This window comes from Chaetura pelagica, unplaced genomic scaffold, assembly GCF_000747805.2.
Source record: "Chaetura pelagica isolate M959 unplaced genomic scaffold, ChaPel_1.0 scaffold49, whole genome shotgun sequence".
Lineage (NCBI taxonomy): Eukaryota > Metazoa > Chordata > Aves > Apodiformes > Apodidae > Chaetura > Chaetura pelagica.
In genome coordinates, this window is record NW_009970715.1 from 1,875,538 (window position 1) to 1,888,305 (window position 12,768).

The following is a 12,768-nucleotide window of genomic DNA, read 5'->3' on the forward strand; positions in this document are numbered from 1 at the left end:
AATCTCTTATTAGTGGTTTGCTGACAGATTTGTTTTTCAAGCAAAACAGTCCATATTTTACACAACTCCTTGAGAGAGAAAAAAAATGCTACATGAAAGAAAAGTGCCCAGAGACCAGCAGAAGCTTATTTGAAAATTAACTTTGCTCGCACCAGTCCAGAGTGAAATCTTTATCACAATGACATCAGCAGCAAAAGTCTTAAATCAGAGAAATCAGGCAAAGATTTCACCTCCTGTGTTCTGCCTGGTTCTTGATTTAAGTCTGCATCTGCCTGATACTCTACACAGACAGTTCACTTTGTGCAGAGGAACAGTCCCAGAGGCAAAGAAGAAAATACTGTGGAGTGGAGAACAACAGAGATGGAGAAAGATCTAATGCCACATGATGAAGTGGCCACAAACTGTGTCAGGAGAGCCTCCCTGGAGACAGATTACTTTAAAGCTGTCCCCTGCAGCAAGTCTTGATCAAAGTAACCTTTCTGGAGGAGGGTATTTGTCAGCAAAGCTCAATGAACCTCTGTTCTGGCCTAATCCACCAGTTTCTACATTTACAGGCAAAGTATTTCCAAATTGAGGGGCACAAGGAATCCAGACACAAGAAATGAGAAATCATCTGGAATGCAAACACCCTACTGCCATATCTCTTAGATTGTCTATCAGGCACTGGAAGGTGGCAAAGCACAGGCAGCTGTTTGCTGCACAGTTCACTGACACATGGTGCAGATGGTTATTTCAACCACAACACCTGGAATGGCTTCTTTTTTGAGGTAAGGCTTCTAAAAGAACAGATAGCTCTAGCAAGCTCAAGCTTTAAACAGCCCTGTATCTGTATATTATCTTTGCTTTATAAAAGGGATGAATGTAAAGGCTTTAGAAGACATGTCTGAGAGGAACAGTAGCTCAAGCTGTAAAACCTGCAGATGGGATGGTAAGCTTGCAGTCCATGTGGGCAGCACACAACTCTTCTCTTCCCCCTATTTCACTAACTTATGTAGGTGGCACCGTGGGCTGATGTCCTAAGAAACCTGGTATGCAGAAGAACTCTCTCTGCATGGATTCTCTCATAGTCAGAAGCATTTCACCCAGTTAAACAAGCCTGTCTCCTCCCACCCACCCTCCTGTTGGACATCAGTGCAAAAAGGCTGATGTCCTTGAGAAAGGGCAACTGTCTCTACCACACTCTGACCTAAAAATCTCTCAAGAACTGTATGACCTTCAGACCCAAGGCTTAAAATCTAAGTGGAGATCAGCTCCAGGCATGGGTCAAGTTTGCAGGAAATACCTCAAACATTTCAGACACTGACACTCTGAACATTCAGCTTGCAGAGCAGAATCTCAAGCCTTCTTGGAAGAGAACTGAGACACTGAGCATGCAGTGAGAGCAAAGCTGGGCAGGAGGGACATCAGCTGTTTCAACAAGCTGCCCCTCCTACATTTGTGCAAACCTTGCTCACCCACGTTGTCTTGAATACTGGTAAAAAATAGAGAGCTTTTTAGGCTGTGCTTTACAGAGCAGCCTTCTGTTCATCCTGGGGTTGTTCAGCCTGAAATAAGGAGGCTGAGGGGAGACCTTCCCTCTCTATAACTCCCTGAAAGGAGAGAGTAATGAGGTGGGTATTGGCTTCTTCTCCCAAAGAACAAGCGATAAGACAAGATTAAATAGCCTCAAGTTGTGCCAGGGGAAGTTTAGATTGGATATTGGGAAAAAATTATTCACTGAGTGGGTTGTCAAGCATTGGAACAAGTTGTCCAGGGATGTGGTTGAGTCACCACACGTGGAGGGATTTAAAATCCATGTAGATGTGGTGCTGAGGGACACAGTTTATGGGTGCACTTGACAGTGCTGGGTTAATGGTTGGACTTGATGATCTTGAAGGATTTTTCCAACCCAAATAATTTTGTGATTGCACAATTCTCCATGCAGCATCCCAGACCAAAACCCTAAATGACATCCTGGCCTCTGCACACAGTATGAAGAGTCTAAGCAGATCCTAGGACACCCTACAGCAGTTTTAAAAGCCTGCAACAAAGGGGAGAAGTTTCTCTCCCTACTTTCCCTAGAATGACAACTGTACTCTGCAGCCAGCAGAAGACAACACACCACACAGTCAGCAGCACTTACTGGGAAACGTTTGAAGAGGTCATGGAACATGGAGTATGTCAGGGCACTGTTCCGTTTCGTCAGGAATTGCGTCAGTGCTTGACGATATATTCCAGCCACCTTCTCTACATCCAAACAGCCTGTGCTCAAAAGCTGTATGGAAAAAGCAGAACCAAAAAAAATTCCCAGTGAAACACAAGGATGAATCACTAGCAATGAAGAAATGCATTTTTACCACAGATTTTTCCAACAACAGGATATTCTTGGGTAGGTAGGAGGACACAAGTCTGCAAGGTGGAACAGAGCCAGGAAGAAACAACCCAGTGGGACCCAAACGTGCTCTGCCAAGTACTGAGAGAAGTGTCACCAAGTGAGTGAGGGGCAGCACAGCCTTGTAGTACAACTACACACACTGCATATAGTGTGGGGGCTGTACTTCTAGGCTTGTGGTAGGCATGAATAACACACATCAGGTTCACAGAGTACTCAAGGACCATCCTGCAGCACAGGAAAGCTGGGCAGGGACTTCTGACACGGGCTTGTAGTGAGAGGACAAGAGGGAATGGATTAAAACTGGAAGAGGGGAGATTTTTTTTAGACATTAAGAGGAAAGTCTTCAGTTTGAGGGTGATGAGACACTGGAACAGGTTGCCCAGAGAAGCTGTGGCTGCCCCATCCCTGGCAGTGTTGAAGGGCAGGTTGGATGGGGCTTGGAGCAACCTGGGCTGGTGGGAGGTGTCCCTGCCCATGCAGGGGGGAATGATCTAAGATGATCCTTAAGGTCCCTTCCGACCCAAACCATTCTATGATTCTCAGCTGTAGATATCAGTCTATGTGGATATCTGGATCTACAGGCACTTAGCAGCTCTGTCCAGGATTTCCAGGTACCCAGCAGACAAGCCCTTGCTCTGATCAGGAATCCAGCAGTCCCAAACTGTGTAAACGCTCCAATATCCCCCTCTAGTGGGGAATGAGACCTGCTCAGGCCGTAGGGATCTAAACCAACACCACGGGTGAGTAAACAGCCCAGTGCAGAGCATCACATCCCACCATTCCTGACTCTTCCCATAATGCCAGGGAAGCACAACTCTCTAGGAAGAAAGAAAAATGATCAAAGCTGTGATCTTCACAAGGGTTCTCTTACAAACCTCTGCACAAGCAATTTTTCCACAGTCACACAGCAAGTTGAAGCCACATGAATGGTGTGTCTCATTCTCAGGTCAAACTCCCCAGTTGTGCTGTTGCTGAACACAGGCTAGAGTGGAACAGGGGAGATGGATCCTGATACACACGACCCCAGTTTCCTAGTGAAGTGTCTATACTTAACACTTATCTGACATACACATCTGCAGGGAAAAAAATGGGTTGCTCCTTCCATGCAGATGTTTACTGTAAACAATTTCTGTACCAACAAGGTTTTCCAGAAATTTGACCACTGCATCACAGCTCTGCTCTATTTCCACCTTGCTGTTTCCTGAGAAGCTCCAGATCATGCTCAGGAAGCACTGCTCATTGGAAACACACCACACCCTTGTCCCTGGTTCCCCACTGCAAAACTTCCCAGCCTCAACACAGTGTCAGCACCAGCAGCATCACAAACTGAACTGTGTCACTTCCCTGAGCAACACTTCAGCTGCTGTGTCCTTGGCTGCTCACGACCACAGCTCTGTTCCTATAGGAATAACAGCCTTCCCTGTGAAGGACAAGGAACCACAAGGATGCTGTGAAGCATAAGGAAACACAAGGATGCTGTGAAGCATGTCACACTCCAGCCTCAATGCAAGTATGTTGTTTATATTCCTCATAGATCTCTGGTTTTCTTTCCAGAAAGGCCCAGCACAGGACAAGAGCTGCTGGGATTGATACTCCTGGTCTCTCACTAAGCCTTGGAAACTTTGGCTGTCTTTTCAGGTGCTAATAATATCTTAAACTTTGTAATTTCCAGGTCCTCCCTTGCCATAAGGAAGCCCTGTTTGTTTTCTCCCAACCCAAAATGCCAGCAGAATTAAAGCCTTAATTCCTGCACATAAGTTGAAAGGTTCAGGTACCAGGCTAGCTGGTGAAACACTACTTGCCAGGTCTCTAGTGGAGGTGACTGTACTGGGCTGCACAAAAACAGGGTCACCAAATGCAGGGACCTGTGAAATTCAGCAGAGACAGCAGGTGGAATGGAACCAGACATGGGCTTCCCATGTAACACACATCCATAGCACAGCCAGATGGAGAGTCTCCCTGCAAACAACTGCCACTGGAATCAGGGCTGCTCCACACTCTTCACCCTCAGATAACTCAGCCCAAAGCTCAGAGAAATAGGAAGTCACTCTCATCCACCACTGTCCTGTGTCTCCCTGCTCCTCAGCACTCTCCTGGAAAAGAACACACCAGTGACAGCCAGGAGGTTGATGGAAAAAACAGCAAACCAGCCAGGAAAGCAGAAAAACTGTACATCAGGCTTCTTAGGCAATGAGCCTGGATCCACTGTACAGCAGCAGCAGCCCCTGGTGGCTACGGGCAAGCAAGCACTGCCAAGGCAGGAGGGCCAGCAGGGGAGGGGGAATGGGACAGCTTTTTGGAAAAGAAACTGTAGACAGGTACCTGCAGGCAGCAGAACTGGGAGACTGAATGAGCAAGACCCACTCAGGGAAATGGGGTAATGCAACCTTAATGGCTAAAAGCACTGCCTGAAGAGCAGCCTGCTGCCTCACCTGAGCAGCTTGTGGGATGGTGCTGCTCCCTTTCTCTGGCAAGGGGGTGGGAGGAGTTGATGACTTATCAGACACGTTTCCTTTCAACACTTTGAGCAGGTATAATGAGGCACTATAAAAGAAAAGGGGAGAAACACAGCAGTTACCACAGTGTCACAGTGCCACTGCAAAACCATCTGAGGGCAGATGCCAAGGATGCAGGCAACTTATTCTGTACCACGGAGGGTAAAAGAGTCTGAGAGAGGCCTTCTCTGGGTCTAACTCACTCTTGCCAGACCTTTAGACACAAAATCCTCTGAGGCTGCATCATTTCATTCTCTGGACTGCAGTGACTGCAGTGGGCCAGGTGTGCTGCAGAGCCAACACTGCCCAATGGCACAGGGTTTGCCCTGTGAGATGGTACCCACTGCATACACAGTTGTGCTGAGAAATCTCACACAGAGTATGGAAGTCCTCCTGAAACTGCCTGCAAGTCACAAGAGAGCCTGCTGCTAACTGGCACCTCCCATTTACACCAGCAAGGTTGCTCGTGTTTCCCAAGAGATACACATACAGCTTGTCCTAACTCACCTGCACTCAGTGGTAAAGGAGTAAACACAGATATATGCACAGTCAGGACTCATAATAATTATTTTCCTCATCGTGCTATCGTGGAGACAGGAAACCACAGCATTTGCAAAAGAATCACTTCAGATGGACTGTAAATTAAACTCATCCCCACACTGAATCACACACAACTCATTACTCCCCAAAGAAGCCTGTACCCAAAGTAACAGACCATTCCTGTATCACAGAGCCCATGGTAGATGATCACCAAAAAATGTACACCTGTTTGAAAGTGCTTCAGACTGCCAGGATGGCTAATTCTCATGTAAGACACAGATGCTGACACACAGCCTTCATGGAGTCTCACTTCTCTGAACTGTTTCACCATGCAACATTATGCCTGCTTACAGAAGGCACAGTCAGGGCACTGAGCAGACACACTCCTTTTTAACACTCACCTGAAATAATAGAGAGCCACAGAAGAGTCAGTGTGCTTGCAGGCTTTTTCCACAAGCCTCTCTACAAAAGCATGCAAATCTTCTTGCAAGGCATCCACCCTCTTGCAGTACTGCTTAGCTCTGCACAGTGAGTTCCTGAAAGAGCATTAGAAATAAATCCAAAGTGATCACCTACAGGTAGAGCTTTGGGGGGAGAGATAGTGATGAACCCTTATCACTGGGCTCAGGGGGACACACAAACAAAAAGGGGGGGCAGCAAAAGAGGCAGTCGTTGCTGTGGCAAGAAGGGTGAGGACACTTGCTGCTCTTCACCTTCAAGCACTTCTCCAGGCATCAGAGCCAATTTTCCTCCAGAGCTCCCACAACAGGAGCTGCCTCAAACCCCTTTACTGCAGACCTGCCTCTCAACAGGGGTAGAGAGCAACACTGAAAATGCTTTAGTGCTGAGGATGTCACGAAGTGGTGCACATCATGTCCCACCCCATGAGTTATGTCTATGACTAACTTTTATCATGCCTTGCTGCTGGCCATGGATAGAGAATTTGCACCCTGTTTGTCTCAACAGTAACTTTTTGGGAGTTTTGTTCCAACCACAGCAGCAACTCTGGAAGTCTAGAGAGTTGCTGTATCCTCTGACTGGGCAGGCAGAGGCCTGTGGAGATACAGTGTCATGGCATTGTGTGGGCAAGACCAGTGTTTGCTCTTAAGGCTTCACCTGCAGACAGGTTTGACACTCAAAAGTCCAGTCTTCAACCCTAGTCAGACCAGCTTCTGGGATTCAGCCAACACCACTGGTGTCTATCAGAAGCCACCACTTATTATCTGTGGGACTGAGGACACTTACCTGAAGATACTGGCTGTTTTCTGGAGGAAGTCAACCTCCTGCTTGTCTGAGTCTGAGCTCATGCACTGCTCAATCAACCGAAGCAGGGGCTCAATAACGTCGAACACCAACGGATTCTCTGGTTGCTTAACCAGGAAAGCTTCAATCAGATCCAGCACCTACAAACACAGAATTACTGATGTGAGAACTAACAGAGACAGAGAAACATGATGGATCTGCCCATGGCAACTCCTGCAGACTCGAGTGGGCTACAGAGCAGCTGGGAGGGGCTGAAAAAAAAAATTTGCCACTGAGATCTGTACACCTTCTGCTATCATTTGTACTGCTAGGGCATGAGAAGCTGAAAATTAACAAGCTGACACTGAAGATTAAAGGCTCTCTGTTGACTTCAGCCTATTTTGTGCCACATTTAGAAACAGCAGTTATGAATAACCCTGCCACCCGGCCAGACTTGCAGTCACCATAACTTGGCACAGATCTGTTAGCACCACTAAATGACAGCTCTCACCCCAGCAAGCCCTCCCTTGACTTCCAGACAGTGCATGAACATAAAATTAGCCTCTCAAAGCACAGCACCAAAATGGAAATGCAATAAAGCCAGTGGCTCACTACACCATTCAGCCTTCATCTTGGCTCATCTGATAACTCTATGGACGAGTGGCTGGAGCTGTCCCCATGCTGACATTCGGTGGCTGAAGTCAGTATTGCAGTCAAAAAATAACCAGGGGGTGTTAGCCACATTTCTCCTGATGTTATTAGCATAACAAGCCCCAAAATAAGTCACACTGCAAAATTACCAGAGGAATTTTACGCATATCACACTAAGGCACACCAAGCTTGTCCAGTTTACAAAATCTGACAGGCACCTGCCTTTGGGTAAGTGTGGGAAAGGCTCTAATACACTGAAACATTTCAGAATAGCAAAGGGAAACCACAGTTCACTTCTTGAAAGCAGTTTTTGTTCTGAAGCAGGCACGTGAAGCCCCAGTCACTGATCACAACCTTGGTGTGTCATGTGCTGTAGGAAGCCAGACTAATCCAATCCCAACCTCCAGGAGTTTATGACATACACAAATGTCCAAGCTGTTTAGTGTTAAGTAGCTCATGGCATGCAGTAAGCCACAACTAACATGCTAGTAAGGCAGAGGTCTTCACACCACACACTTATCTCCCACCTTAATCTTGAAATCCCTCCGTAGGATCTTCTCTTTCCGTATCCTGTCCTTCTCATCCTTCTTCGCCTGGATCCTCTTCTGCTGCTCTGCAAAAAGGGCTGAGATGTTCTTGTCAAGAGCCATCATAGCCTCATCATCCAGCTCTTCATCACTCTCATCTCCTCCCTTTATGTTTTCAGAATGCAAAAGAAACATGTTATCTTAGGTACTTCAAAAAGAGAAAAGGGAGAGAATCACAGCCAAGACCAACCCCACAGCAGGGATGTAGCTCCCTCTAGACCCAGAATAACAACATGGGGAGGGAAAACAGATGCTCAGACCCATAAGAAATCAAGCTCCTGCTTCCCACCAAGTTAATCGTGGCTGCACAGTACTGACACAGAGTTAGAGGACTGGGAGAGGGAAGAGGCTGAGGTTATGACACCAACTCCCTCTGTACAGTTGCTTCTTCAGTAAAGAGGTTAATAATTTGCTATGTAAATGATCTTTAAGGTTCCTTCCAATCCTCTCCATTCTATGATTCTATGTCTGTAGCCTTTATAGGAATCATTAAGCCACACTCCCATGCTGCTGCAAGAATTCTCTAGAGTGGCCTACAAGGATCACTCCTCCACATAAGCCATCCAGTACAGGCACCATCTTACAGTGTCTCAGGACTTGAGTTCACCTCAATCTTGCTTATTACAGGCAGGAATACAAGTTGTATCAGGCCTGGACAAGCTAAACCACTCCAAACACTAATTAAAAGAACAAGTGATTTATTCCCACAGCCTGCTTCAAAAGCCATACAAAGATGACAGATGACTGCCAGGGTTATCACTGCCTGGGCTCAGATACGATGTGGGTATTACATAGTCTTTCACCACCCCAAGCCCCCTGGTGTCTGTATCAAAGAAGGCAGTGAAAACATACCACTGCATTCCCTGCTTGGAGAACATTCATCAGTTGACTGCGAAAATCCTCATCAACTTCTTCATTCTTTTCCTCCTCTCCACTGTCATTCTCTTCTTCAGAGTCACCATCTGAGGAGTCCTCGCTTCCTTCCTCATCCTGAGGAAGAAAAGTTCCTCTCATGACCCAACCATTCTTCAGTCCCTACTCCATTCTCAAGTGTCACTGTTCAGAAATAAAAACTCAAGCCCCCCTCTCAACCCACTGCCTTGTTTCCAGCCTGCAGATTCAAATAAAGACACTCAGGTTAACAAAACACCAGGTCTTCACAAGAGCTAAAACCACAACTTAATACAGACTTCTCTGTCATGCTAAATGAGTATCAAAAAGAAGCTTCCATGGAACATCTGAAGTAACAGCCTCCATCTGACCCTCCTTTCTGCTAATGCTTGTAATGCTCTGTGATTGAATCTCTGCAATTCTTAAAACCCCAAGATCTTGAACAGAGATCTTGAACTGTGTTGCATCAGAGCAACAATTCAGTCTGTAGCTACAAAAAGGAGAGGCCAGTGCTGACTTCAGGATGCAGTCATTGCTCCTCAAGAAATCATCTACTCAGCCAGCCATACCTACAAGGTATGTTCTTCAAGGCCAAGAAACAATCAAACACATTTCTAACAAGGCATTTATGTGTTGCACTTTCAAAATTCATCTTAATAGAGCAACAGACATTTTACTCAAGACAAGGAAATGTAATTCTGTCTGTTACCACAGATCAGGAGAAACATTATTTTTAAACACTGAAGGCCTACAGAGTATTTTTCACTGGCAGTGGCACAGCAATTACCATGTCCTGATCAGACTTGTTCTTTTTCTCTGATTCTTCCATCACCACAACAGCACTTTCTTCATTTTGCTCTTGGTATGGATCAACTACCTGCAAAAAAAGAAGGACTTGTGTTTTTTCAATGTTTCATTTTGAGGTGTTTCCTGTGTAAAACACACAGGAATTCTGGCACAGCAAGCCAGCTGAATAATGAAACAGTGTGCAAGGGCATTCACCTCTCTGGCTTATAATATGATTGTTCATGTGCTAAGTTCTTTCTATAAGTACCCAAAAAAGGTTAAGAAAAACCTGAGGAAGTCAGTGACATCACACATTTTGATTTGTTACAAATTAAATATTAGGTTCATCATATAAAGTACCAGACAGCAGATCTTTGCAATCCACATATTACTCTCTCAGAAGACATAACCTTCCTCAGCAGTACAACCAATTCAATTGTCAGTCACTTATTTTAGCCCTCTATGCCCAGCCTGTCTAGAAAAAAAGCAGTTGTTACCATTTATACTCACATATAAAATCTACCAGCTATATAAGCTAACTCAGGAATTTCTTCAGCCTAAAACTGCCACAGAATACAGCTTAAATTTAGCAGATCTCAGGCTGCCATTAAAAAAAACAACCACCAACACCAAAAAAACCCCAACAAAGAACAAGTCTCTGTAAGTTACATTTAAAATTCAGTTGCACAAATTGTGTCAGATCTTTTTTAAATCATGGAGGCCTTCATTTAATCCCAAAATAGACACATGCTTGAATATCTGTAAGGGAGAAGACAGGTAAACAGTACAATGCCCTGCTAGTGCCTCACTTACATCCAGGATCAGCTGCAGGCTCCTCTTGGTCAGGTTAGGGCATATCCTTACAAACACACTCTTTGAAATCCGACGTATGAGGAGGCTGGGCTGGGCAAGGAGGGAGAGGAGGATTTCCACCATCACCTCAACCCATCCTGGCTCTGTGTTGTCTGCACAGGAACAAACAAACTATGACAGGAAGGGGCAAAAACACTACACTGACACAGCCACAAGACACTACAGAAAAATCCACCAAGGAAAAAAGTTAGTCCCTGTAGTTAGTGCTCATTTGGCAACACAGACCAGAAATACTCAAGTGTGAAGCTAAAGATTGTAGCTGTGTTGGAAAGATACTACATGTAGGGACTTTTGACAAGGGCTTGTAGTGAGAGGACAAGGGGGAATGGATTCAAACTGGAAGAGGGGAGATTCAGGTGAGACATTAAGAGGAAATTCTTTAGCATGAAGGTGGTGAGAGCCTGGTCCACGTTGCCCAGGGAAGCTGTGGCTGCCCCATCCCTGGCAGTGTTGAAGGGCAGGTTGGATGGGGCTTGGAGCAGCCTGGGCTGGTGGGAGGTGTCCCTGCCCATGCAGGGGGTTGGAACTAGATGATCTTTAAGGTCCATTCCAACTTAAACCATCCTATGATTCTATGATTCTAAGAAACATACTTGAAATTGTCTTTAGGCCATTCGAAGCCTTAGCAGGTAACAAGAATTACATTCATTGAATCATTACTTAAGATTCACAGTTCTGCAAACCATGCAACACCTGCTTGGCCTCATAAAAGTAACCAGGATAAGTATATACATGTTAGAGTGTTTCCAGTGAAATCAGGAGTCACAGCAGCCCGTGGGAAGTGCCAGTTTGAAACTGGTCCATAAGCCCAAAAGCTTGGGAAGCCTGATCTACATCCAACCAAGCCACCACAGAAATAAAGCTTTTGTTTTCACAGTACCTTCAAATTTACATAGAGATTTAAGGTGAGCAACAAGACCACAGCTAGAAAGAAATTCAAAGGATCAAGCCAGGTTCATTCCTGGTCAAGTCTCAACCTGGTTCTATAGGCCCTGAACAACGATCAGGCTAAATCAGCTAACAGGCTGTAACTACATATACACCACACTTAATTTACCCAGAACTTGAGCTCTGAAAACACAGTTTCAAGCCTGTCAAATGTTAGGAGATCTCACAGCTTTGTCCTGGCAGATACCACCACTTCAGTCAAGCCCTTGGCCAGCACAGAATAAGGACTCAAGAGTGAATTCTCTTAGACACTGCTCATCTGCACAGAGCCCAGCTCTGGAGCTCACCTGCCCATGAAGGGGCACACAGGAACACAACCCCCTGAGGGCACAGAGAGCTGGACAAGAAACAAGAGATTTAGAAAGACAAGGAAAGAGAATGAAGGAGAGAGGGTTCTCCTGGGGATAAGGGCATCAAGCCAGAACTGAGGCAGAGTTCTTCACTAATGCAGAACTGCCATCTTCTGTCTTTTGACAAACCCCTAACAACCCCACTCCATTTCCTTCTGTAGGAAAGACTCACCAGTCTTTTTCTTCTTAGGTTCTTTGCTGAATGCCCTCTCTGTGCAGTTCAGAAGGTCACTCAGAACATCCACTGTTTCAGACTGATCCTGTTTGATCACAAGCAAACACCCTCTCTGAATTTCCCACTCCCAACAGAAGAAATACACCCCAATCTAAATAGGTGCAGATATTAAAATCAGCTACTACAACCACTTTGCAGAAGAAATACAAAACTAAGTAAAAATTGCTATACTTGGCAGCAAATCCAGAGCAAAAGCAATGCTCAGGTCAAGCTGTGCCCCTGTAAGTTGATGTCTAGTCAGTGTGAGAATCACAGTTTATTAGCTGCCAATTGTCCTTTTTTAAAAGCCAGAGACTGTGAAAGATTGGATCTCTGAACACAAAGAAACTCTCCAGATCAGTGTTCAGAACGCCCAGCTATATCAGCCTATTTTACACCACTCAAAGATGCTTCAGAGGTCTTACCTTGAAAAGATGAACAGCCATTAAAAGCAGAAGTTGCTGGAAAGCAACGACTTTGGCACCATTTAATTTGTTTTCCTTCTTCTGCAGGTTCTTCACAGACTGCAGTGTTCTGAAGAAAGAAACTCCTTTGAGCCTTTCACACTTAAACCAGCAAATCCTCCCTTATCAGATTGAAAATATGACCAAACCTACAGCACTGTTTTGTGGGCTTAACATTTCATTTCTTGGACATATGTATAATATACAAGCTGAACCCAACAACAGCATCTCAGCTTGTGTGGCTCATAGAAACCCCTGCACTTGGGAACAGGCTAAGATTCCCAACACTACAGTCAACACACAGGGCTTTATGGGAAATCAATCTCCAGAAAGAGCATCAGAAAACACTTAGA

The 12,768-nt window shown here is 45.4% G+C and overlaps 1 protein-coding gene across 1 annotated transcript in view; it reads right to left on the bottom strand.

Annotated features, from left to right (window-relative positions):
- The window catches only part of MYBBP1A (MYB binding protein (P160) 1a), a 66,889-nt gene that overhangs the window by 39,114 nt on the left and 15,007 nt on the right, over positions 1-12,768 (bottom strand). The window contains exons 13-22 of the mRNA XM_010006067.1: positions 12,377-12,485; positions 11,910-11,997; positions 10,376-10,531; positions 9,568-9,653; positions 8,742-8,879; positions 7,830-7,994; positions 6,655-6,812; positions 5,811-5,945; positions 4,807-4,918; positions 2,123-2,254 (exon numbers count right to left, since the gene is read on the bottom strand). Coding sequence (XP_010004369.1) covers positions 2,123-2,254; positions 4,807-4,918; positions 5,811-5,945; positions 6,655-6,812; positions 7,830-7,994; positions 8,742-8,879; positions 9,568-9,653; positions 10,376-10,531; positions 11,910-11,997; positions 12,377-12,485 — 1,279 coding nt within the window. The remainder of the gene's footprint in view (positions 1-2,122; positions 2,255-4,806; positions 4,919-5,810; positions 5,946-6,654; positions 6,813-7,829; positions 7,995-8,741; positions 8,880-9,567; positions 9,654-10,375; positions 10,532-11,909; positions 11,998-12,376; positions 12,486-12,768) is intronic.